General features: G+C 51.4%; 1 protein-coding gene across 1 annotated transcript; it reads right to left on the bottom strand.

Annotated features, from left to right (window-relative positions):
- Positions 1-823: 823 nt before the first annotated feature.
- UBAC1 (UBA domain containing 1) lies at positions 824-20,714 on the bottom strand. Its single transcript, XM_075324678.1, has 10 exons — positions 20,504-20,714; positions 13,619-13,739; positions 13,468-13,541; positions 11,784-11,891; positions 11,540-11,642; positions 9,424-9,532; positions 9,080-9,299; positions 7,584-7,670; positions 7,149-7,287; positions 824-3,690 (listed from the first exon to the last, which is right to left on the bottom strand). The coding sequence occupies exons 1-10, from the start codon at positions 20,639-20,641 to the stop codon at positions 3,575-3,577; spliced, it is 1,215 nt and encodes a 404-aa protein (XP_075180793.1). The 5' UTR covers positions 20,642-20,714; the 3' UTR covers positions 824-3,574.
- Between the last annotated feature and the right edge of the window lie 2,880 nt (positions 20,715-23,594).

The following is a 23,594-nucleotide window of genomic DNA, read 5'->3' on the forward strand; positions in this document are numbered from 1 at the left end:
GAGAGCTGTAACATCACATTATGAATGGAGGACACTGTTACCTACTGCATAAAGAGAGGTTATCAGTCATTGTACAGGAGGAGGAGGTAAGCTGTGATATCGCCTATTGTGAATGGTAACACATCTATATAAAGTAGATAAAGGATTTATCAGTCATTGTCCAGTAGGTGGAGGAGGTGAGCTGTGAAATGTATTGTGAATGGTGGATCCTGTGCCATCTACTGTTTATAGAAGTTTTATCAGTCATTGTAGAGGCGGGGGGAGGTGAGCTGTGACATCCTCTATGGTGAATCTTGTGTTACCTCCCTGTTATATAATGCACACTTACCTATTCACCAGCATAGTTTATGTGTATGGTTTTCCACTTTAATGTGACCTCCAAACGCTTTTATTTACATAATTGATAAAGTGGGTACTCGCCAACCCCGGTCTCCTCTGGTTGCAACAGTGATATAAGCTGTCAACAGGATGTCACCACTGCACCCAAAAGACAATCCCTGAGATCAGCGGCTCGGCTTATGTAGATGGCACGATCCGCTGAGCTCAGTGATCGGCTGCAGCGGTGATGGGAAGCAAATGAGATCACTGGGACCCTCACTCATTCCAGGAATAGGGATCAGAGATGATTGTGTAGGCTCCATTCATTGTCTATGGTACTGCTGGCCATCCCATAGTCAATGAATGGAGAGATGGCACAATGCAGACGATCTAGATCTCATAGATCCCTCGTACCATTGTAGCAAACCTTCCCTGAGGTCTGACCCCTGCCGATCTGATCGCCTTAGGGAGGAGGAGTCCGAATAAATCATGGATGCCAGGCAGGTTGGTTCATTTAAATATATTTTTCCAAAAATTAAAAAATACAAAACGACCAGAAAAAGTCCATGATCTGGTGCGAGCGCACACACACTAACACAGAGGAACAAAAAGCTCAATAATAAATTAAAACGCGCCCGCCTATCCGGTGACACACGTCCCTGGTGCTCGGGGGGCAGCTCGGGGGGGGCCGGGGGGGTCCTGCAGCAGCTCGAGGTATTTCAGCAGATATTTATTTTGCATATGTCACATTCAGCTTCCTAGAAAAGTGTAGAAGCCGCAGAACTGCAATGTCCAGGCTGCTAGAAATCCCGGAAATAGGCTATTGGTGAACTACAAGTGCCAGCATGCCCTGGAGGCTAATAGTGACTGGAGAGACGAGGACTGCCGTGCTCTGGAGCCATACATTCACTTGCAGATTGCATGCTCGGGGGGTTGTAACATGCGGATTTTATATGGTGCAAAAGAAGGTTTAACTGATCCAAGGTGTCGGCGTCGGCTGATTAATGACCAGTCCATGGTGCAGACGACAGTGCCAACCCTATCCGCTCCAACTAGCCAATCCACTGCATGACCGTGCCATCTACTCCCCCTAGCCAGTCCCTGGCACAGACGTCTGCTCCACCCCGGGCCTTTCATGCCAAAGACGCCCACACCACTCAGGACCTTTCACTCCGCAGCTTTCCCCTCCACCCCGGGCCTTTCACGCCGCAGCTTTCCCCTCCACCCCGGGCCTTTTACGCCGCAGCTTTCCCCTCCACCCCGGGCCTTTTACGCCGCAGCTTTCCCCTCCACCCCGGGCCTTTTACGCCGCAGCTTTCCCCTCCACCCCGGGCCTTTTACGCCGCAGCTTTCCCCTCCAACCCGGGCCTTTTACGCCGCAGCTTTCCCCTCTACCCCGGGACTTTTACGCCGCAGCTTTCCCCTCTACCCCGGGCCTTTTACGCCGCAGCTTTCCTCTCTACCCCGGGACTTTTACGCCGCAGCTTTCCCCTCTACCCCGGGCCTTTTACGCCGCAGCTTTCCCCTCTACCCCGGGCCTTTTACGCCGCAGCTTTCCCCTCTACCCCGGGCCTTTTACGCCGCAGCTTTCCTCTCTAACCCGGGACTTTTACGCCGCAGCTTTCCTCTCTACCCCGGGCCTTTTACGCCGCAGCTTTCCTCTCTACTCCGGACCTTTTACGCCACAGCTTTCCCCTCTACCCCGGGCCTTTTACGCCGCAGCTTTCCCCTCTACTCCGGGCCTTTTACACCGCAGCTTTCCCCTCTACCCCAGGCCTTTTACGCCGCAGCTTTCCCCTCTACCCTGGGCTTTTTTACGCAGCAGCTTTTCCTTCTACCCCGGGCCTTTTATGCCGCAGCATTCCCCTCCACCCCGGGCCTTTTACGCCGCAGCTTTCCCCTCCACCCCGGGCCTTTTATGCCGCAGCTTTCCCCTCCACCCCGGGCCTTTTACGCCGCAGCTTTCCCCTCCACCCCGGGCCTTTTATGCCGCAGCTTTCCCCTCCACCCCGGGCCTTTTACGCCGCAGCTTTCCCTTCTACCCCGGGCCTTTTACGCCGCAGCTTTCCCTTCTACCCCAGGCCTTTTATGCCGCAGCTTTCCCCTCCACCCCGGGCCTTTCACTCCACAGCTTTCCCTTCTACCCTGGGCCTTTTATGCCGCAGCTTTCCCCTCCACCCTGGGCCTTTCACAGCACAATCTTCTTCAATCTTCACCCCAGGCCTTCTTGATAAAGTCGCCGCCGCTGTCCCAAGATATGGCTCTCCCCTTTACCCCAATCTCTCCAAGGTCCAACAATCAGCAGCAGCCATTTCATACAGTAAATTGCAATAACATCCATGATTCTGCAATCCTTTAGTCCAAAAATTTGGATACTACTGTTCATGATTCTCACAGGGAAGAATAAAATAAATCTGTAATCTCACCCTCTAGTATAATCTGTAATCTCGCCCACCAGTATAATCTGTAATCTCGCCTTCCAGTATAATCTGTAATCTCGCCCTCCAGTATAATCTGTAATCTCACCCTCCAGTACAATCTGTAATCTCACCCTCCAGTATAATCTGTAATCTCACCCTCCAGTATAATCTGATTCCACTGATTAAAAAGATCAGCCCATTTTATCCACCCAGGCTGGGACATTCCTGAATAGGAAAGAGCCCTTCCATATTGGGGGGGTCCTAAAGCAGTGAACCCCAATAAAACGTTGTCACGAGGGAGCTCGCTCGGCGGTCAGGGGGGAGCTCGCTCGGCGGTCAGGGGGGAGCTCGCTCGGCTGTCAGGGGGGAGCTCGCTCGGCTGTCAGGGGGGAGCTCGCTCGGCTGTCAGGGGGGAGCTCGCTCGGCTGTCAGGGGGGAGCTCGCTCGGCGGTCAGGAGGGAGCTAACGCAGAGGCAGAAGGCATCATGGTGGTCATCCCCTTTGAGTTATTTTTCCCGTTTGCACAGTAGGAAAGCACAAGACGACATCAGGCCCTAACCTGAAAGCCCAGAATCGCCCCCGATCGTCTGCAGCGGTCTAATCACAAAACAACTCCAATCACGTCACAATTATAAGTAGATTCGATGAGAAGATTAATGAAGCAGCGCACACTCACACTCACACTCTCCTGAGCAAAGGAAATGACACAGGCCCAGAAAAAAAAAATCTCAGTAAGGTTTTGGTTTTTCACACTTTCCCTTCCCACCAAGTCCAGAGATGCAGTAAATGGGGGGGTGGGGGGTGTCGGGGGTCCTCTTCGGGGAGGGCAGCGTCTCCTACGTGCGGTTTAAGGTTTGGAAAATCCTAGATATCTGTAGCATTACGGGGCCAGTCTCCGGGTCGTTCATCCATTGCGTGCTGTTCAATGGGTTTTCAAGCATGTCCTCAAACGCTGCAATAGAAAGAGGAAGAGTTAGCCTTAGTATGGACCACGAGGAACAGATTAGCCATATATGCCTCTGAGGATGCACTGCGAAACACGGATGTGTGAATCTGGCCTTAGTACAGACCACGAGGCACAGATTAACCATATATGCCTCTGAGGATGCACTGCGAAACGCGGTTGTGTGAATCTGGCCTTAGTATGGACCACGAGGAACAGATTAGCCATATATGCCTCTGAGGATGCACTGCGAAACGCGGATGTGTGAATCTGGCCTTAGTATGGACCACGAGGAACAGATTAACCATATATGCCTCTGAGGATGTACTGCAAAACGCAGATGTGTGAATCCCGCCTTCGTTCGGACAGGAAGGCACAGCCCAGACATATATGCCTATGAGGATGTAAGGTTTGGGGGAAACGATCCGGTCCGTACTTGGACTGCAAAACGTGAATATGTGAATCCAGCATTACTACAGACTATGAGGCATAGACTGGCCATATAAGCCTCTGAGGATGTACTGCGAAACGTGGATGTGTGAATCTGGTCTTAATACAGACCACGAGGTACAGATTAACCATATATGCCTCTGACGATGTACTGCGAAACGCGAATGTGTGAATCTGGCCTTAGTACAGACCAAGAGGTACAGATTAGCCATATAGGCCTCTGAGGATGTACTGCGAAACGCGAATGTGTGAATCTGGCCTTCTACACACTGTTAAACCTTTCTATAGGAAAGCTCCATGAGCATCTTCCAATTAATGGATCTGTGCAGCACCAATCCGACTAAGGGCATGGACCGCTAGTCGAAGATCAGGCTACAGGAGCCATAGGGTTGCCTCCACCACATCTCCCACCCATCATGGAGACAGGTTTCGCCACACCAGGCAGAAGAGATAGATGTTGCAAAAACCCCTTAAAAATGGGATGTCTCAAAATTCAGAAATGGGTTAAAATGGAAAGTGCGTGTAAAAAGAAGAAAAGAGGGATTTTTATTTTATAGTGTTAAATTACCGAGAGCTTGTCCCGCTCTGAAGATGGCCAGATTGCCGAATCTGACCGGCCTCGGTGGTCCTGAGCTCCTCCCGTGCTGCAGATGCAAAGTGGTCTGAATGCGACCATGGTCTGAACTGTGAATTATGATCAGGAGCGCACCGTGCCCGGCCAAGCAGTAAGCCCGGAGGCAGAGGAGCGGTGTGCTCCTGATCAGCCCTGTCAAAAAGAACCCCTTTAAACACTGGAAACCTAAAAAAAAAAACAAATAAAAACAAGAGCACCGTCCTGTAGAGATAGAGCAGGTCCGACGGTGAGGAGGCCGTGAACTCAAACAAGGGCAAGGTATTTAGAGTGTTGCTATTTCGGCTCTGGCACTGGCCTGTGCTATATCTGTCAGCTGCGGACTGGCACCATACAGCTCCAATGACACATCCACTGTAACTGTACCTAGTCTGGGATTACCGGTGACACCAGATATGTCCGCACGATAACGACGGCAGCACAGAGGACACAGAAATCAGAAAAAATTATATATATAATATATATACATACATACATACACAGTACAGACCAAAAGTTTGGACACACCTTCTCCTTCAGAGAGTTTTCTTTATTTTCATGACTCGAAAAGTGTGAAACTGAAAATATGTCTTATATTCTAGGTTCTTCAGTAGCCACCTTTTGCTTTGATTACTGCTTTGCACACTCTTGGCATTCTCTTGATGAGCTTCAGTCACCGGAAATGGTTTTCCACAGTCTTGAAGGAGTTCCCAGAGATGCTTAGCACTTGTTGGCCCTTTTGCCTTCACTCTGCGGTCCAGCTCACCCCAAACCATCTCGATTGGGTTCAGGTCTGGTGACTGTGGAGACCAGGTCATCTGGCGTAGCTCCCCATCTCTCTCCTTCTTAGTCACATAGCCCTTACACAGTCTGGAGGGGTGTTTGGGGTCATTGTCCTGTTGAAAAATAAATGATGGTCCAACTAAACGCAAACCGGATGGAATAGCACGCCGCTGCAAGATACTGTGGCAGCCATGCTGGTTAAGTATGCCTTCAATTTTGAATAAATCCCCAACAGTGTCACCAGCAAAGCACCCCCACACCATCACACCCCCTCCTCCATGCTTCACGGTAGGAACCAGCCATGCAGAGTCCATCCGTTCACCTTTTCTACAAAGACACGGTGGTTGGATGCAAACTCTCAAATTTGGACTCCTCAGAACAAAGCACAGATTTCCACTGGTCTAATGTCCATTCCTTGTGTTCTCTTCTGCTTGTTGCCTGTCCTTAGCAGAGGTTTCCTAGCAGCTATTTTACCATGAAGGCTGCTGCACAAAGTCTCCTCTTAACAGTTGTTCTAGAGATGTGTCTGCTGATAGAACTCTGTGTGGCATTGACCTGGTCTCTAATCTGAGCTGCTGTTAACCTGCGATTTTTGAGGCTGGTGACTCGGATAAACTTATCCTCCGCAGCAGAGGTGACTCTTGGTCTTCCTTTCCTGGGGCGGTCCTCATGTGAGCCAGTTTCTTTGTAGCGTTTGATGGTTTTTGCCATTGCACTTGGAGACACTTTCAAAGTTTTCCCAGTTTTTCGGACTGACTGACCTTCATTTCTTAAGGTAATGATGGCCACTTGTTTTTCTTTACTTGGCTGCTTTTTTCTTGCCATAATACAAATTCTAACAGTCTATTCAGTAGGACTATCACCTGTGTATCCACCAGACTTCTGCACAGCACAACTGATGGTCCCAACCCCATTTATAAGGCAAGAAATCCCACTTATTAACCCTGACAGGGCGCACCTGTGAAGTGAAAACCATTTCCGGTGACAAGAGAATGCCAAGAGTGTGCAAAGCAGTAATCAAAGCAAAAGGTGGCGACTGTGAAGAACCTAGAATATAAGACATATTGTCAGTTGTGTCACACTTGTTTGTTAAGTATTTATTCCACATGTGATAATTCATAGTTTTGATGCCTTCAATGTGAATCTACAATTTTCAGAGTCATGAAAATAAAGAAAACTCTTTGAATGAGAAGGTGTGTCCAAACTTTTGGTCTGTACTAATATGTTTATTATATATATATAGATATGGTGGTCCAAAAGTAGGTGGACAGTATGTGTAATAGGGTTATGAAGGGGGAGATTTATCAAACATGGTGTAAAGTGAAACTAACTCAGCTGCCCTTAGCAACCAATCAGATTCCACCTTTCATTTTCCAAAGAGTCTGTGAAGAATGAAAGGCGGAATCTGATTGGTTGCTAAGGGCAGCTGAGTCAGTTTCACTTTACGCCATGTTTGATAACCCTATTACACATACTGTCCCCCTACTTTTGGACCGCCATATACTGTATATGTGTGTATGTATATATATACCCACCCTGTATAAACCACCACCCGACAATAACTGATGACCACAAGGCGCTTTTGGAGACAGTCAGCCCATTGCCCGGTCATCAGCGCACTCACCTAGTAGAGTTTTAGGGTTGGTTAGACCTAGTTGTACGACGGGGTTGTCGAGGATGGCCTGGAATAAAGGACTGGAGGTGTCGATTCCTTTATCCAAATCCTCCGGTGACGGTTTCTTGTCTCCCAGGAGCCACTCGCACTGAAATAACAAGAGGCGGTGACCACCATGTTCTGGGCTATGGCGCGTTACATCCGGTCTACGAGGCTCCTCACTGACCACAATCATGATGTGACCGCTGACCCAATCCTTTAAGCCAGAGCCTAATATTGTCCAGAAATCCCAATAATCTGGAGACAAAAATAGTCTCAGGGGTTGACCGGATAGTGGTCACCTGGAGGTGTCCCTACATAGAGATGACTAGTTATATGTGGGGTGGAGGGCATAGTAGGTTCGCTCGCAGGGGCGCCTCCGGGGGGCTCAGTCGTGATACTCACCGCTGCGTCCTGCTGATTGTTGTTCACACGTAGGGCATCGATCACTTCTTTTTCGTCAAAACCCATTTCCATCAAAGCGATAACGGCCTAGAATGCAAAAGTAACAAGTTATTCCAACCCTATACACTATAGACTTAGAATAGATGAGAATTACATAAAGTGCATTGCTCACCCTCCCCAGGTCCAACGCTGCTCCCAATATCTGTTATTGTCTGCAGTGCTGACGTCACATTACGAGCCATTAACCTAGCAAACCTCTGCCCAAGTTGACAGCACGAGCTGCTGAGCTCACTGATTAGCTGCAGAGGTGCCGTCAGCGCTGCAGACAATAACACACAGCGGCAAAGAATCAGCGCTGGACCAGGGGAGGGTGAGTGGACTTGAATGGATGCTTTTGATCTGAGACACAATTAGACTGATCTCCGTAATTTTTTTCGCGCATGCGTGGTCTGCAAAAAAACCCCAAGAACTATCCATTAGAACCACGGATAATTGTACGTGAAAAAACAGATGTCTGATGAGTAGAGTTGAGCAGACTGCCAATAATCCAGGTCCGGCGGATCAGCGGCGGGTTGGCAAAGAAGTCCGGATCCAATCCGGAACGGGACGAGAGAGGGGGAGAGGGGGAGAGGAGAAAGGAGAAAGAGAGATCCGCTCAACACTACTAATGAGGCCTTAGAGAGAAAGAGAGGCCCAAGTGTCAGAGCCACTATAGTCCCGGCATCCCTGCACTGCTCTGCCTCTCCCCAGCATGGACACTAACTCACTCACCGCCCTTGCCTTGCTTCCTCGTGGTCCTCCACATGCGTGTCTCCCACCTTCCGCTTTCGGGGCCTGTGCATGCCACACAGGTCCCCCAGGAAAGCAGTAAGGGCCAGCGCATTGAAAGGGCCAGCGCACTAATTCCCGGAAGTGCCTCTCAGCCTATGGCGGACAAGTACTAGGTACTTAAGGCACCCTCCCACTAGGGGAGGTGCCTGAGTAACATGGTCTGTTAGTTAGTCTATGTACGTCTCGCTAGCTAGTTGTCAGGTTTCTTTTTCCCACTGTCCGTTACCTGTTCCAAAGTTCCCTTACCAATTCCTGTCACCCGATCCATGCCATACCCTCCTGGCCAGTCCATCCAGTCTGCCTCAGCCGTCCCGGCTACACTAGTGACTCTGCCGGTCCTTCCTGCCTCAGCTATCCCGACTGTACCTGCCAGCACTACCTGCCTGACTGTACCTGAGCCCGTCCCTGCCCCGGGGGTCAGCTGTCACAGTCCCGGACACTGCCCTGGGAGTGGCACCTGGCGTCTACTAGGTAGGCGTTTAGTCAAGCCTTGCCCACGTCTAGGTAAGCCTGGGTCCCCCTGTGGTCCAGTTGGTCCACTCCCACTCGCCGCCTCACCCCTGCCACATGCATGACAATATTAAGTGCTGGCCTTAACACATAATGCGGACAGTGAATACGACCATGGAGAAGCGATCACCGCCCTCTGGTCTGCTCACACCTACACGAGGGTCTGGACGAAATTCTCTTTTCCTTCGGATTTTCTTAAAGATTTCTGTAAGTTCGTCTTTAGGGTCTTCTGCGGTGGCCCCTTGGCTAGATTTGGAGTCCGTTGATGCTGAAGCACCGGCCTCGTCTGACGCGTTCTCGTTTGGGAGCGGAGTATCTGCTGCTGGGTCATCGGCGTGTTCAATCAACCACTCCATGGCCTGCGTGACCGACATGCTGCAAAATTCACACATGCTCAGGCGAAAAAGTATCATATAGGAGGCAGATCCACCCATCCAAGAGTTACAGGTCGGATATTTCATTCTCATAGGCGACTAAACCCAATTTCAGAAGTACCTACTGATTTAACCGGAGGGCCTTCACCGCTCGGCTCTCGGGGAAGCCCATCTCTGTGAGCTGCCGTAATGCCATTTCATCCACCCGATCCTCCTCATCCTCGTCTAACATGGCTGAAACCAAGGAGGAGCAAAAAATGTAAGGAGTCGGAAAGCCAATGCAAGAAAGGGTGGTCCAATGTTACCAAGAGAGGGTGCAGATTGGTTTGGAGGTCCTCGCCCTGCACCCTGGAAAGTAACCCCGGAAAATGCCTCTTACCTGATGGCATCCATCAACCTGGATCAAGGTCAACACTGGGCCACCAGGAAAGCGGATCAAAGAGCCATGGACTCTGGTAGATAGGAGGTGATTGGCAGGGCTACCATTCTACGTCTACTGGCCACCTGGTCAAAAGAGAAGCCATGGACTCTGGCAGGTAGGAGGCGATTGGCAGGGCTACCATCCTGCGTCTACTGGCCACCTGGTCAAAAGAAGAGCCATGGACCCTGGCAGGTAGGAGGCGATTGGCAGGGCTACCATTCTACATCTACTGGCCATCTGGTCAAAAGAGGAGCCATGGACTCTGGTAGATAGGAGGTGATTGGCAGGGCTACCATTCTACGTCTACTGGCCACCTGGTCAAAAGAGGAGCCATGGACTCTGGCAGGTAGGAGGTGATTGGCAGGGCTACCATTCTATGTCTACTGGCCACCTGGTCAAAAGAAGAGCCATGGACCCTGGCAGGTAGGAGGCGATTGGCAGGGCTACCATTCTACATCTACTGGCCATCTGGTCAAAAGAGGAGCCATGGACTCTGGTAGATAGGAGGTGATTGGCAGGGCTACCATTCTATGTCTACTGGCCACCTGGTCAAAAGAGGAGCCATGGACTCTGGCAGGTAGGAGGCGATTGGCAGGGCTACCATTCTACATCTACTGGCCATCTGGTCAAAAGAGGAGCCATGGACTCTGGTAGATAGGAGGTGATTGGCAGGGCTACCATTCTACGTCTACTGGCCACCTGGTCAAAAGAGGAGCCATGGACTCTGGCAGGTAGGAGGTGATTGGCAGGGCTACCATCCTGCGTCTACTGGCCACCTGGTCAAAAGAAGAGCCATGGACCCTGGCAGGTAGGAGGCGATTGGCAGGGCTACCATTCTACATCTACTGGCCATCTGGTCAAAAGAGGAGCCATGGACTCTGGTAGATAGGAGGTGATTGGCAGGGCTACCATTCTATGTCTACTGGCCACCTGGTCAAAAGAGGAGCCATGGACTCTGGCAGGTAGGAGGCGATTGGCAGGGCTACCATTCTACATCTACTGGCCATCTGGTCAAAAGAGGAGCCATGGACTCTGGTAGATAGGAGGTGATTGGCAGGGCTACCATTCTACGTCTACTGGCCACCTGGTCAAAAGAGGAGCCATGGACTCTGGCAGGTAGGAGGTGATTGGCAGGGCTACCATCCTGCGTCTACTGGCCACCTGGTCAAAAGAAGAGCCATGGACCCTGGCAGGTAGGAGGCGATTGGCAGGGCTACCATTCTACATCTACTGGCCATCTGGTCAAAAGAGGAGCCATGGACTCTGGTAGATAGGAGGTGATTGGCAGGGCTACCATTCTACGTCTACTGGCCACCTGGTCAAAAGAGGAGCCATGGACTCTGGCAGGTAGGAGGTGATTGGCAGGGCTACCATTCTATGTCTACTGGCCACCTAGATCAAAAGAAGAGCCATGGACTCTGGCAGGTAGGAGGTGATTGGCAGGGCTACCATACTGCGGCTACAGGCTACTGGACCAGATCAAAAGAAGAGCCATGGACTCTCGCAGGTAGGAGGTGATTGGCAGGGCTACCATCCTGCGTCTACTGGCCACCTGGTCAAAAGAAGAGCCATGGACCCTGGCAGGCAGGAGCTGATTGGCAGGGCTACCATCCTACGTCTACTGGCCACCTGGATCAAAAGAGGAGCCATGGACTCTGGCAGGCAGGAGGTGATTGGCAGGGCTACCATTCTACATCTACTGGCCACCTGGTCAAAAGAGGAGCCATGGACTCTGGCAGGCAGGAGGTGATTGGCAGGGCTACCATCCTGCGGCTACTGGTCACTGGACCGGATGTTCACTAATGTCACCCCATACTTGCCATTTGCCTTCTTAAACAGCTCGACAGCGTCCGGGTTCAGCGCCAGTAACTTCTGTGCAACCTCAATAAGAGACACCAGAATCTTCCGGAGCTCCGTCTGAAACTGCGAGAGAAGAGCAAAGAGGATGAAGGGGGGAGGGGGGGGGTGTAACATGCAGACCCCTCACAGGACGGGGGACACATTTACCCAATACACAGTCACCAGGGTGGGCTTACACCTCCTATAAGACCACGCGGTACTCACATCCCTCATGTTGTGATGGGCGACGGTCCGATCTGCAGTGCGGGCCGGGAGACCGGCTGTAGCCTTGAGAATGGCGTCCTTGTCTGGAGCCTTTTGATCCTGTTTACGCTGCAAGGTACAAGTAAGTCGGCATCAGATGACCATTTTTTTTTTTTTTTTTTACTTAAAGGGGGTCTCCAACATTGATAAGACACATCCACCAATCAGCGGATACCTGGTACCGCAGCCGCCGGATGTAAAGAGTACGCCACAGCGCCATATGCTATGTAGTGGCCGTTCTAGGGTACTGCGGCTCAGCTCCCATTGATCGATAGGTCATTAATACATCATAGACAACACTTTCCAAAGGGGTGGTTCCAGGATAGGAGAACGAAAATTTAGGCAAAGAGGTGACCTTTACCCATGTGACCTCTGCAGCTCAGGAAGTCACTAGCAGTGGATGGCACAGGACCACAGAGGCCAGTGATTGTCTGCAGTGGTCAGGGGACGTATACAGAGACCACCAGAAAGCGCTGTAAACCTGTAAAGCTGTCACCTGCCATCTACCCATCCGACCACTGCAACCAATCACTGACCTCTGTGGTATACAGTGCTGAAGCAAGTGATTGACTGCAGTGGTCAGGGGAAGTATAAAGAGACCATCAGAAAGCACTGTAAACATGACCTTTTTATTTTATGTCTTACATCTCTGTTTATTTCTTTCCAGCTGTCACCTGACATCTACCCATGTGACCACTGCAGCCAATCGCTTGTCTTTGTGGTGTCATGCTATATACTGATGAAGCCAGTGATTGGCTGCAGTGGTAGGGGAAATGTAAAGAGACCTTTTTTATTTTGGGTCTTCTCTGTTTATTTCTTTCCAGCTGTCACCTGCCATCTACCCATCTGCCCACTGCAGCCAATCACTGGCCTCTGTTGTCTCTTGCTATACACTGCGGAAGCCAGTGATTGGCTGCAGTTGTCAGACGAAGTATAAAGAGACCGCCAGAGAGTGCTGTAAATGTGACCATTTTTCATTTTTCATTTTGGGTTTTAGGTCTCTGGTTATTTCTTTCCAGCTGTCACCTGCCATCTACCCATCTGACCACTGCAGCCAATCGCTTGCCTTTGTGGTGTCATGCTTTATACTGCTGAAGCCAGTGATTGGCTGCAGTCGTAGGGGAAATGTAAAGAGACCACCAGAAAGCGCTGTAAATGTGACTTTTTTTTATTTTGGGTCTTACTTCTCTGTTTATTTCTTCCCAGCTGTCACCTGCCATCTATCCATCTGACCACTGCAGCCAATCAATGGCCTCTGTGGTCCCTTGCTATACATTGAAGTCAGTGATTGGCTGCAGTGGAAGTATAAGAGACCACCAGGGAGAGCTGGAAGTGTGACCTTTTTTATGTCTGTTTACTTCTTTCCAGTTGTCATCTACCAACCTGACCACTGCAGCCAATCACTTGTCTTTGTGGTCCAATGCCATACACTGCTGAAGCCAATGATTGGTTGCAGTGGTCAGTGGAATTATATGTATTATAGATGCCACCAGAGAGGAAAAGGTTTTTGAAAGAGCAGTTTAGTAAAAAATTAATTATTCATTTCTAGCTGCTGCCAGTAGGGGGAGCTCTATGCATACACATTTATTAAAGGGCCAGCTGTAAGGATGCGCTAGAATACACGGCTTGTGCAGGTCTCACCCACCTTCTCCTCCGATGATACGTCGGACATCTTTGGTGGTGGGGGAGGGGCCCTCTTTTTGACTAACAACAAGACATCTGGAGAGAGAGAACATAAGTGAGCACACTACTGACCCCGGCGGCGCGCCCCACCCCCGCGGAGCCCCCGCAGGCACCTCGGTCCTGGATGTTCTCCTCGGCCACCGTCTTGGTGTCAGACAGGACTCTCTCGGAGGACGCGTGCACCAGCTTGTGATGGGTCAGGCTCTTTGGGTCCTCCATGCTGCCGTGGGCGCACTGCGGGGAAAAGAGGCCACAACGACAGCTTAGGACCTCGCTGACAGAGGTGTAATGTCATCAGCCTGGCAGCAGAGGGCGACTCATGGATTGTTTTAGGGCCCCCTATGAGTCCCCCGGTCACCGCTTCCTTCTGGGAGGCTTTATACAGGACAGCCACATTCTCCGTTACTCCCATAGCTCCTCCTGGTGCAGCCCCCACAATGTTCTTCCCAGGACTCACGACAGCCACCGATTCCAGCAACATGAAACCTGCGGCCTCGTCTGATCCTCGCCCCTGCCCCACTGTCCATGGATGATCGCCCCCCTATATATTGGGCTCAGCATCTCCTCCATCCTCGGATAGCAGCCAATCAGATCGGGGGGAACTAACTGATCGCAGGGGTAACCTCAGGAAGAAGGAGGCTCTACAGCCCCGTTTGGCGATAAAGTAGAGGCACGTTCGACCTCCACTCCATTCATTGTCTATGGGACTGCCAACAGTCCAAAGAATGGGATAAATGTAGCAAAGGTGCACGAGTGACATCCATTCCCTTCATTGTCTATGGGACTGCCAACAGTCCAAAGTATGGAATAAATGAAGCAGAGGTGCACATGATCGAATTCTACTCCATTCATTGTCTATAAGACTGCCAACAGTACAAACAATGGAATAAACAGAGAGGTGTGCATGCTCGACCGTCACTCCATTCATTGTCTATGGAACTGCCGACAATCCAAAGAATGAAATAAATGGGGTGGAGATGCACACACTCAATGTTAACTCCATTCATTGTCTATAGTACTGCCGACAGTCCAACAGATGGAATAAATGGAGCAGAGGTGCGCATGATCGACCTCCACTCCATTCTTTGTCTATAGGACTGCCGACAGTCCAAATAATAGAATAAATGTAGAGGAGGTGCGCACGCTCAACGTCCACTCCATTCATTGTCTACAGTACTGCCGACAGTCCAAGGATTGGAATAAATAGAACGGAGGTGCACATGATCGACCTCCACTCCATTCATTGTCTATAAGACTGCTGACAGTCAAAAAATTGAATAAATGGAGCAGAGGTGTGCATGCTCGTCCACCATTCCATTCATTGTCTATAGCACTGCCAACAGTCAAAAGAATAGGATAAATGGAGTGGAGGTGTGCATGCTCGTCCACCATTCCATTCATTGTCTATAGGACTGCCAACAGTCCACAGAATGGGATAAATGGAGTGGAGGTGCGCATGATCAACGTCCACTCCATTCATTGTCTATAGGACTGCCGACAGTCCAAATAAGAATAAATGGAGCAGAAAGTGTCCCAGGGCGAGACCGCCACCTATCAACTGTTGGTATATCACTATTATATGTGATAGTAATATCCCCTGCTCCAGGCACACGGCAGGAGATGAGGCCGGCGGGCCATGTACTGGGTATTTAGAGAGGGGATGGATGGCGGGGGTCGTCCTGAACGGGCAGCTCCGGCGCTATAAATAAGGCGGTATATTATTAGCAGCCGCTCAGCGAGGTCCGACAGGGGAGGCCGCGGCAGAACGACAGCCCGGGGGACAGAGATGGAAGGGGTTAATAAAGGGGCCACAAGCTAAGGACTGCATACCCCGTGCAGCCCCCCTGTATATGACAGCCCCCCATACAGTATACAGATGATCAGTGCAGCCCCCCATACAGTATACAGATGATCAGTGCAGCCCCCCCATACAGTATACAGATGATCAGTGCAGCCCCCCCGTATATGACAGCCCCCCATATAGTATACAGATGATCCGTACAGCCCCCCCCATACAGTATACAGATGATCGGTGCAGCCCCCCATACAGTATACAGATGATCAGTGCAGCCCCCCATACAGTATACAGATGTTCAGTGCAGCCCCCCCATACAGTATACAGATGTTCAGTGCAGCCCCCCATACAGTATACAGATGTTCAGTGCAGCCCCCCATACAGTATACAGATGATCAGTGCAGCCCCCCATACAGTATTGAGATGATCAGTGCAGCCCCCCATACAGTATTGAGATGATCAGTGCAGCCCCCCATACAGTATACAGATGATCAGTGCAGCCCCCTGTATATGACAGCCCCCCCATACAGTATACAGATGGTCAGTGCAGCCCCCCATACAGTATACAGATGGTCGGTGCAGCCCCCCATACAGTATACAGATGATCAGTGCAGCCCCCCCATACAATATACAGATGATCAGTGCAGCCCCCCCATACAGTATACAGATGAGCAGTGCAGCCCCCCTGTATATGACAGCCCCCCATACACTATACAGATGATCAGTGCAGCCCCCCATACAGTATACAGATGAGCAGTGCAGCCCCCCATACAGTATTCAGATGATCAGTGCAGCCCCCCCATACAGTATACAGATGAGCAGTGCAGCCCCCCATACAGTATACAGATGATCAGTGCAGCCCCCCATACACTATACAGATGATCAGTGCAGCCCCCCATACAGTATACAGATGATCAGTGCAGCCCCCCATACAGTATTCAGATGATCAGTGCAGCCCCCCCATACAATATACAGATGATCAGTGCAGCCCCCCCATACAGTATACAGATGAGCAGTGCAGCCCCCCTGTATATGACAGCCCCCCATACACTATACAGATGATCAGTGCAGCCCCCCATACAGTATACAGATGAGCAGTGCAGCCCCCCATACAGTATTCAGATGATCAGTGCAGCCCCCCCATACAGTATACAGATGAGCAGTGCAGCCCCCCATACAGTATACAGATGATCAGTGCAGCCCCCCATACACTATACAGATGATCAGTGCAGCCCCCCATACAGTATACAGATGATCAGTGCAGCCCCCCATACAGTATTCAGATGATCAGTGCAGCCCCCCATACAGTATTCAGATGATCAGTGCAGCCCCCCCCCATACAGTATTCAGATGATCAGTGCAGCCCCCCCCCCATACAGTATACAGATGATCAGTGCAGCCCCCCCCCATACAGTATACAGATGATCAGTGCAGCCCCCCCATACAGTATACAGATGATCAGTGCAGCCCCCCCATACAGTATACAGATGATCAGTGCAGCCCCCCCATACAGTATACAGATGATCAGTGCAGCCCCCCCCATACAGTATACAGATGGTCGGTGCAGCCCCCCATACAGTATACAGATGGTCAGTGCAGCCCCCCATACAGTATACAGATGATCAGTGCAGCCCCCCCATACAGTATACAGATGATCAGTGCAGCCCCCGTACAGTATACAGATGATCAGTGCAGCCCCCCTGTATATGACAGCCCCCCATACAGTATTGAGATGATCAGTGCAGCCCCCCCATACAGTATACAGATGATCAGTGCAGCCCCCCCATACAGTATACAGATGGTCGGTGCAGCCCACCATACAGTATACAGATGGTCGGTGAAGCCCCCATACAGTATACAGATGGTCGGTACAGCCCCCCATACAGTATACAGATGAGCGGTGCAGCCCCCCATACAGTATACAGAGGGTCGGTGCAGCCCCCCATACAGTATACAGAGGGTCGGTGCAGCCCCCCATACAGTATACAGAGGGTCGGTGCAGCCCCCCATACAGTATACAGAGGGTCGGTGCAGCCCCCCATACAGTATACAGAGGGTCGGTGCAGCCCCCCATACAGTATACAGAGGGTCGGTGCAGCCCCCCATACAGTATACAGATGGTCGGTGCAGCCCCCCCATACAGTATACAGATGATCGGTGCAGCCCCCCCATACAGTATACAGATGGTCGGTGCAGCCCCCCTGTATATGACAGCCCCCCATACAGTATACAGATGGTCAGTGCAGCCCCCCCCATACAGTATACAGATGATCAGTGCAGCCCCCGTACAGTATACAGATGATCAGTGCAGCCCCCCTGTATATGACAGCCCCCCATACAGTATTGAGATGATCAGTGCAGCCCCCCCATACAGTATACAGATGATCAGTGCAGCCCCCCCATACAGTATACAGATGGTCGGTGCAGCCCACCATACAGTATACAGATGGTCGGTGCAGCCCCCATACAGTATACAGATGGTCGGTGCAGCCCCCTCATACAGTATACAGATGGTCGGTGCAGCCCCCTCATACAGTATACAGAGGGTCGGTGCAGCCCCCCATACAGTATACAGAGGGTCGGTGCAGCCCCCCATACAGTATACAGAGGGTCGGTGCAGCCTCCCATACAGTATACAGAGGGTCGGTGCAGCCCCCCATACAGTATACAGAGGGTCGGTGCAGCCCCCCATACAGTATACAGAGGGTCGGTGCAGCCCCCCATACAGTATACAGAGGGTCGGTGCAGCCCCCCATACAGTATACAGAGGGTCGGTGCAGCCCCCCATACAGTATACAGAGGGTCGGTGCAGCCCCCCATACAGTATACAGAGGGTCGGTGCAGCCCCCCATACAGTATACAGAGGGTCGGTGCAGCCCCCCATACAGTATACAGAGGGTCGGTGCAGCCCCCCATACAGTATACAGAGGGTCGGTGCAGCCCCCCATACAGTATACAGAGGGTCGGTGCAGCCCCCCATACAGTATACAGAGGGTCGGTGCAGCCCCCCATACAGTATACAGAGGGTCGGTGCAGCCCCCCATACAGTATACAGAGGGTCGGTGCAGCCCCCCATACAGTATACAGAGGGTCGGTGCAGCCCCCCATACAGTATACAGAGGGTCGGTGCAGCCCCCCATACAGTATACAGAGGGTCGGTGCAGCCCCCCATACAGTATACAGAGGGTCGGTGCAGCCCCCCCATACAGTATACAGAGGGTCGGTGCAGCCCCCCATACAGTATACAGAGGGCCGGTGCAGCCCCCCATACAGTATACAGAGGGTCGGTGCAGCCCCCATACAGTATACAGAGGGTCGGTGCAGCCCCCATACAGTATACAGAGGGTCGGTGCAGCCCCCATACAGTATACAGAGGGTCGGTGCAGCCCCCATACAGTACACAGAGGGTCGGTGCAGCCCCCCATACAGTATACAGAGGGTCGGTGCAGCCTCCATACAGTATACAGAGGGTCGGTGCAGCCTCCCATACAGTATACAGAGGGTCGGTGCAGCCCCCCATACAGTATACAGAGGGTCGGTGCAGCCCCCCATACAGTATACAGAGGGTCGGTGCAGCCCCCCATACAGTATACAGAGGGTCGGTGCAGCCCCCCATACAGTATACAGAGGGTCGGTGCAGCCCCCCATACAGTATACAGAGGGTCGGTGCAGCCCCCCATACAGTATACAGAGGGTCGGTGCAGCCCCCATACAGTATACAGAGGGTCGGTGCAGCCCCCCATACAGTATACAGAGGGTCGGTGCAGCCTCCATACAGTATACAGAGGGTCGGTGCAGCCTCCCATACAGTATACAGAGGGTCGGTGCAGCCCCCCATACAGTATACAGAGGGTCGGTGCAGCCCCCATACAGTATACAGAGGGTCGGTGCAGCCCCCCATACAGTATACAGAGGGTCGGTGCAGCCCCCCATACAGTATACAGAGGGTCGGTGCAGCCCCCCATACAGTATACAGAGGGTCGGTGCAGCCCCCCATACAGTATACAGAGGGTCGGTGCAGCCTCCATACAGTATACAGAGGGTCGGTGCAGCCCCCATACAGTATACAGAGGGTCGGTGCAGCCTCCATACAGTATACAGAGGGTCGGTGCAGCCCCCATACAGTATACAGAGGGTCGGTGCAGCCTCCCATACAGTATACAGAGGGTCGGTGCAGCCCCCATACAGTATACAGAGGGTCGGTGCAGCCCCCCATACAGTATACAGAGGGTCGGTGCAGCCCCCCATACAGTATACAGAGGGTCGGTGCAGCCCCCATACAGTATACAGAGGGTCGGTGCAGCCTCCATACAGTATACAGAGGGTCGGTGCAGCCTCCATACAGTATACAGAGGGTCGGTGCAGCCCCCCATACAGTATACAGAGGGTCGGTGCAGCCCCCCATACAGTATACAGAGGGTCGGTGCAGCCCCCCATACAGTATACAGAGGGTCGGTGCAGCCTCCATACAGTATACAGAGGGTCGGTGCAGCCCCCCATACAGTATACAGAGGGTCGGTGCAGCCTCCCATACAGTATACAGAGGGTCGGTGCAGCCCCCCATACAGTATACAGAGGGTCGGTGCAGCCTCCATACAGTATACAGAGGGTCGGTGCAGCCTCCCATACAGTATACAGAGGGTCGGTGCAGCCCCCCATACAGTATACAGAGGGTCGGTGCAGCCCCCCATACAGTATACAGAGGGTCGGTGCAGCCCCCATACAGTATACAGAGGGTCGGTGCAGCCTCCCATACAGTATACAGAGGGTCGGTGCAGCCCCCATACAGTATACAGAGGGTCGGTGCAGCCTCCATACAGTATACAGAGGGTCGGTGCAGCCCCCATACAGTATACAGAGGGTCGGTGCAGCCCCCCATACAGTATACAGAGGGTCGGTGCAGCCCCCCATACAGTATACAGAGGGTCGGTGCAGCCCCCATACAGTATACAGAGGGTCGGTGCAGCCTCCATACAGTATACAGAGGGTCGGTGCAGCCCCCCATACAGTATACAGAGGGTCGGTGCAGCCCCCCATACAGTATACAGAGGGTCGGTGCAGCCCCCCATACAGTATACAGAGGGTCGGTGCAGCCCCCCATACAGTATACAGAGGGTCGGTGCAGCCCCCCATACAGTATACAGAGGGTCGGTGCAGCCCCCCATACAGTATACAGAGGGTCGGTGCAGCCCCCCATCCTTACATGCTTCAGGCACCTCTCCTTCAGCCTCTCCAGTGTCATGTCCTCCGTCGCCTCCTCCAGCCACTCGGCCCCCTCCATGGTGCAGACATGGAGCCTGAGCACCCGGCCCGCGAATATCTTCTCCTCCTGCACAAACATGGAGCATCCCAGCAGCAGCGGCCCAAGGACAGGCAGGAAGACGAGCAGCCCGAGCCTGGGACCGGATCCCCCCCCTCCAACAACCGGAAAAAACCCCAGGGCACGATGGGACTTGTAGTTTTTTTTCTAGAGCTGTAGTTATGAAATGTCACCAGCAGGGGGAGGCAGAGCAGCAGAACTGTCAGAAGAGACATGGACCTGCTATTGTTTGGCTGTTGATAGGGAAAGTGACTGTTACTATGAAGCCAGTTCTTGGCTGCCAGGTTCTAGTGGATCATGTCGAAGAGTGTCAGAATAGAGACCATTCTGAGGTTGCACCCTTGAAATGCCTCTGTCAGTGATTGACATCGGCATTTAAACAGTTAAACAGCAGAGATCGGTGCTTGCACCTGTTGCTGCTGATGTACTGGTAATACATGGAAAAGGGCAAATATGGATATCCTAATAGACAAAATAATAAACTAATTCCTAACATTATTAGGACCAGTTATCATTTCATTGTTAAAATAACAGGACAAAAAAAATAATGACTAGGTTGAAATAGCGCCCCCTAAGGACACCAAACTATGTTAAATAGCGCCCCCTAAGGACACCAAACTAGACTAAATAGCGCCCCCTAAGGTCACTAAACTAGACCAAATAGCGCCCCCTAAGGTCACCAAAATGGGCTAAAGAGAGCCCTCTAAGGGCACCAAACTAGACTAAATAGCGCCCAATACTGGAACAGCATGTCCATCTTGAATTGTCCTCATACCTCTCTTCCTGCTCCCTCTTTGACCGGCTTCAATCTGGCTTCCGACCACATCATTCTACCGAAACTGCCCTAACCAAAGTCACCAATGATCTACTAACCGCCAAAGCCAAGCGACACTACTCTATCCTCCTCCTCCTGGACCTGTCCTCTGCCTTCGACACAGTAGACCATTCCCTCCTACTACAGATTCTCTCATCTCTGGGCATCACAGACTTGGCCCTATCCTGGATCTCCTCATACCTAACTGACCGAACTTTCAGCGTCTCCCATTCTCACACCACTTCCTCATCTCGCCCCCTATCTGTCGGGGCCCCCAAGGCTCAGTTCTTGGACCCCTGCTGTTCTCCATCTACACCTTCGGCTTGGGACAGCTCATAGAGTCCCACGGCTTCCAGTATCATCTCTATGCCGATGACACACAGATCTACCTCTCTGGACCTGACATTACCTCTCTACTAACCAAAATACCACAATGTCTCTCTGCTATTTCATCCTTCTTCTCTGCACGATTCCTAAAACTTAACATGGACAAAACAGAGTTTATTGTCTTTCCTCCTCCTCACTCATCCCCTCCAAGAAGCCTTTCCATCAAACTTGATGGTTGCTCACTCACCCCAGTCTCACAAGCTCGTTGCCTTGGAGTAACCCTCGACTCTGCTCTATCCTTCAAGCCACACATCCAAGCCCTCTTCAACTCATGCCGATTACAACTCAAAAATATCTCCCGGATCCGTGCTTTTCTTAACCAAGAATCTTCAAAAACATTAGTGCATGCCCTCATCATCTCCCGCCTCGACTACTGCAACCTCCTGCTCTCTGGCCTCCCTTCCAACACTCTTGCACCCCTCCAATCTATCCTAAACTCTGCAGCCCGCTTAATCCACCTCTCCCCTCGCTACTCCCCAGCCTCGCCACTCTGCCAATCCCTTCACTGGCTTCCCATCGCCCAACGACTCCAGTTCAAAACATTAACCATGACATACAAAGCCATGCACAACCTGTCTCCTCCCTACATCTGTGACCTAGTCTCCCAGTACCTACCTGCACGCAACCTTAGATCCTCACAAGATCTCCTTCTCTGCTCCTCTCTTATTTCCTCTTCCCACAATCGTGTACAAGATTTCTCCCGTGCATCCCCCATACTCTGGAACGCTCTACCTCAGCACATCAGACTCTCCCCTACCGTGGAAAGCTTCAAGAGGAACCTCAAGACCCACCTCTTCCAACAAGCCTACAACCTACAATAGCCCTCAGCCCAGTAGACCACTGCGCAACCAGCTCTGTCCTCACCTATTGTACCATCACCCATTCCCTGTAGACTGTGAGCCCTCGCGGGCAGGGTCCTCTCTCCTCCTATACCAGTCTGTCTTGTACTGTTAATGATTGTTGTACGTATACCCTCTTTCACTTGTAAAGCGCCATGGAATAAATGGCGCTATAATAATAAATAATAATAATAATAATAATAATAATAAGGTCACTAAAGTAGACTAAATAGCGCCCCCTAAGGACACCAAACTATGTTAAATAGCGCCCCCTAAGGACACCAAACTAGACTAAACTGCGCCCCCTATGCACCAAACTTGACTAAATAGCGCCCCCTAAGTGCACCAAACTAGACTAAATAGCGCCCCTTAAGTGCACCAAACTAGACTAAATAGCGCCCTCTAAGGTCACCAAAATAGACTAAAGAAAGCCCTCTAAGGGCACCAAACTAGACTAAATAGTGTCCCCTAAGGCAACCAAACTAGACTATATAGTGCCCCTAAGGGTACCAAATAGTACCAATACCAATAGTGCTCCGTAAGGGTACCAAACTGGACTAAAGATGGCACCAGACTAGAATAAATAGTGCCCCCTAAGGGCACTAAACTAGACTAAAGAGAACCTCCTTATGGCACCAAACTAGAATAAATAGAGCACCCTTATGGCACCAAACAAGACTAATATCTGCCATATTCAGCAGATATACTGCCACAACTTGTACATAAGGTCTTGACTCTGGCGAGTGGGCCTGGAATTGATAAACCGCCATTTCTAGTATCTGCCTCCCTAGTGTACGAGTTTGTCCATCTCCAAAAATCACAGCTCGGCTTACATTTTTCCAGAACTGTTTTAGAAAATAAAACTGAGCTGCGATTGGTTGCTAAGGGCAACGAGGCCTGTTTATATTAGACGGCATTGATAATTGGTGACAAT

Source organism: Anomaloglossus baeobatrachus, chromosome 9, assembly GCF_048569485.1.
Source record: "Anomaloglossus baeobatrachus isolate aAnoBae1 chromosome 9, aAnoBae1.hap1, whole genome shotgun sequence".
NCBI lineage: Eukaryota > Metazoa > Chordata > Amphibia > Anura > Aromobatidae > Anomaloglossus > Anomaloglossus baeobatrachus.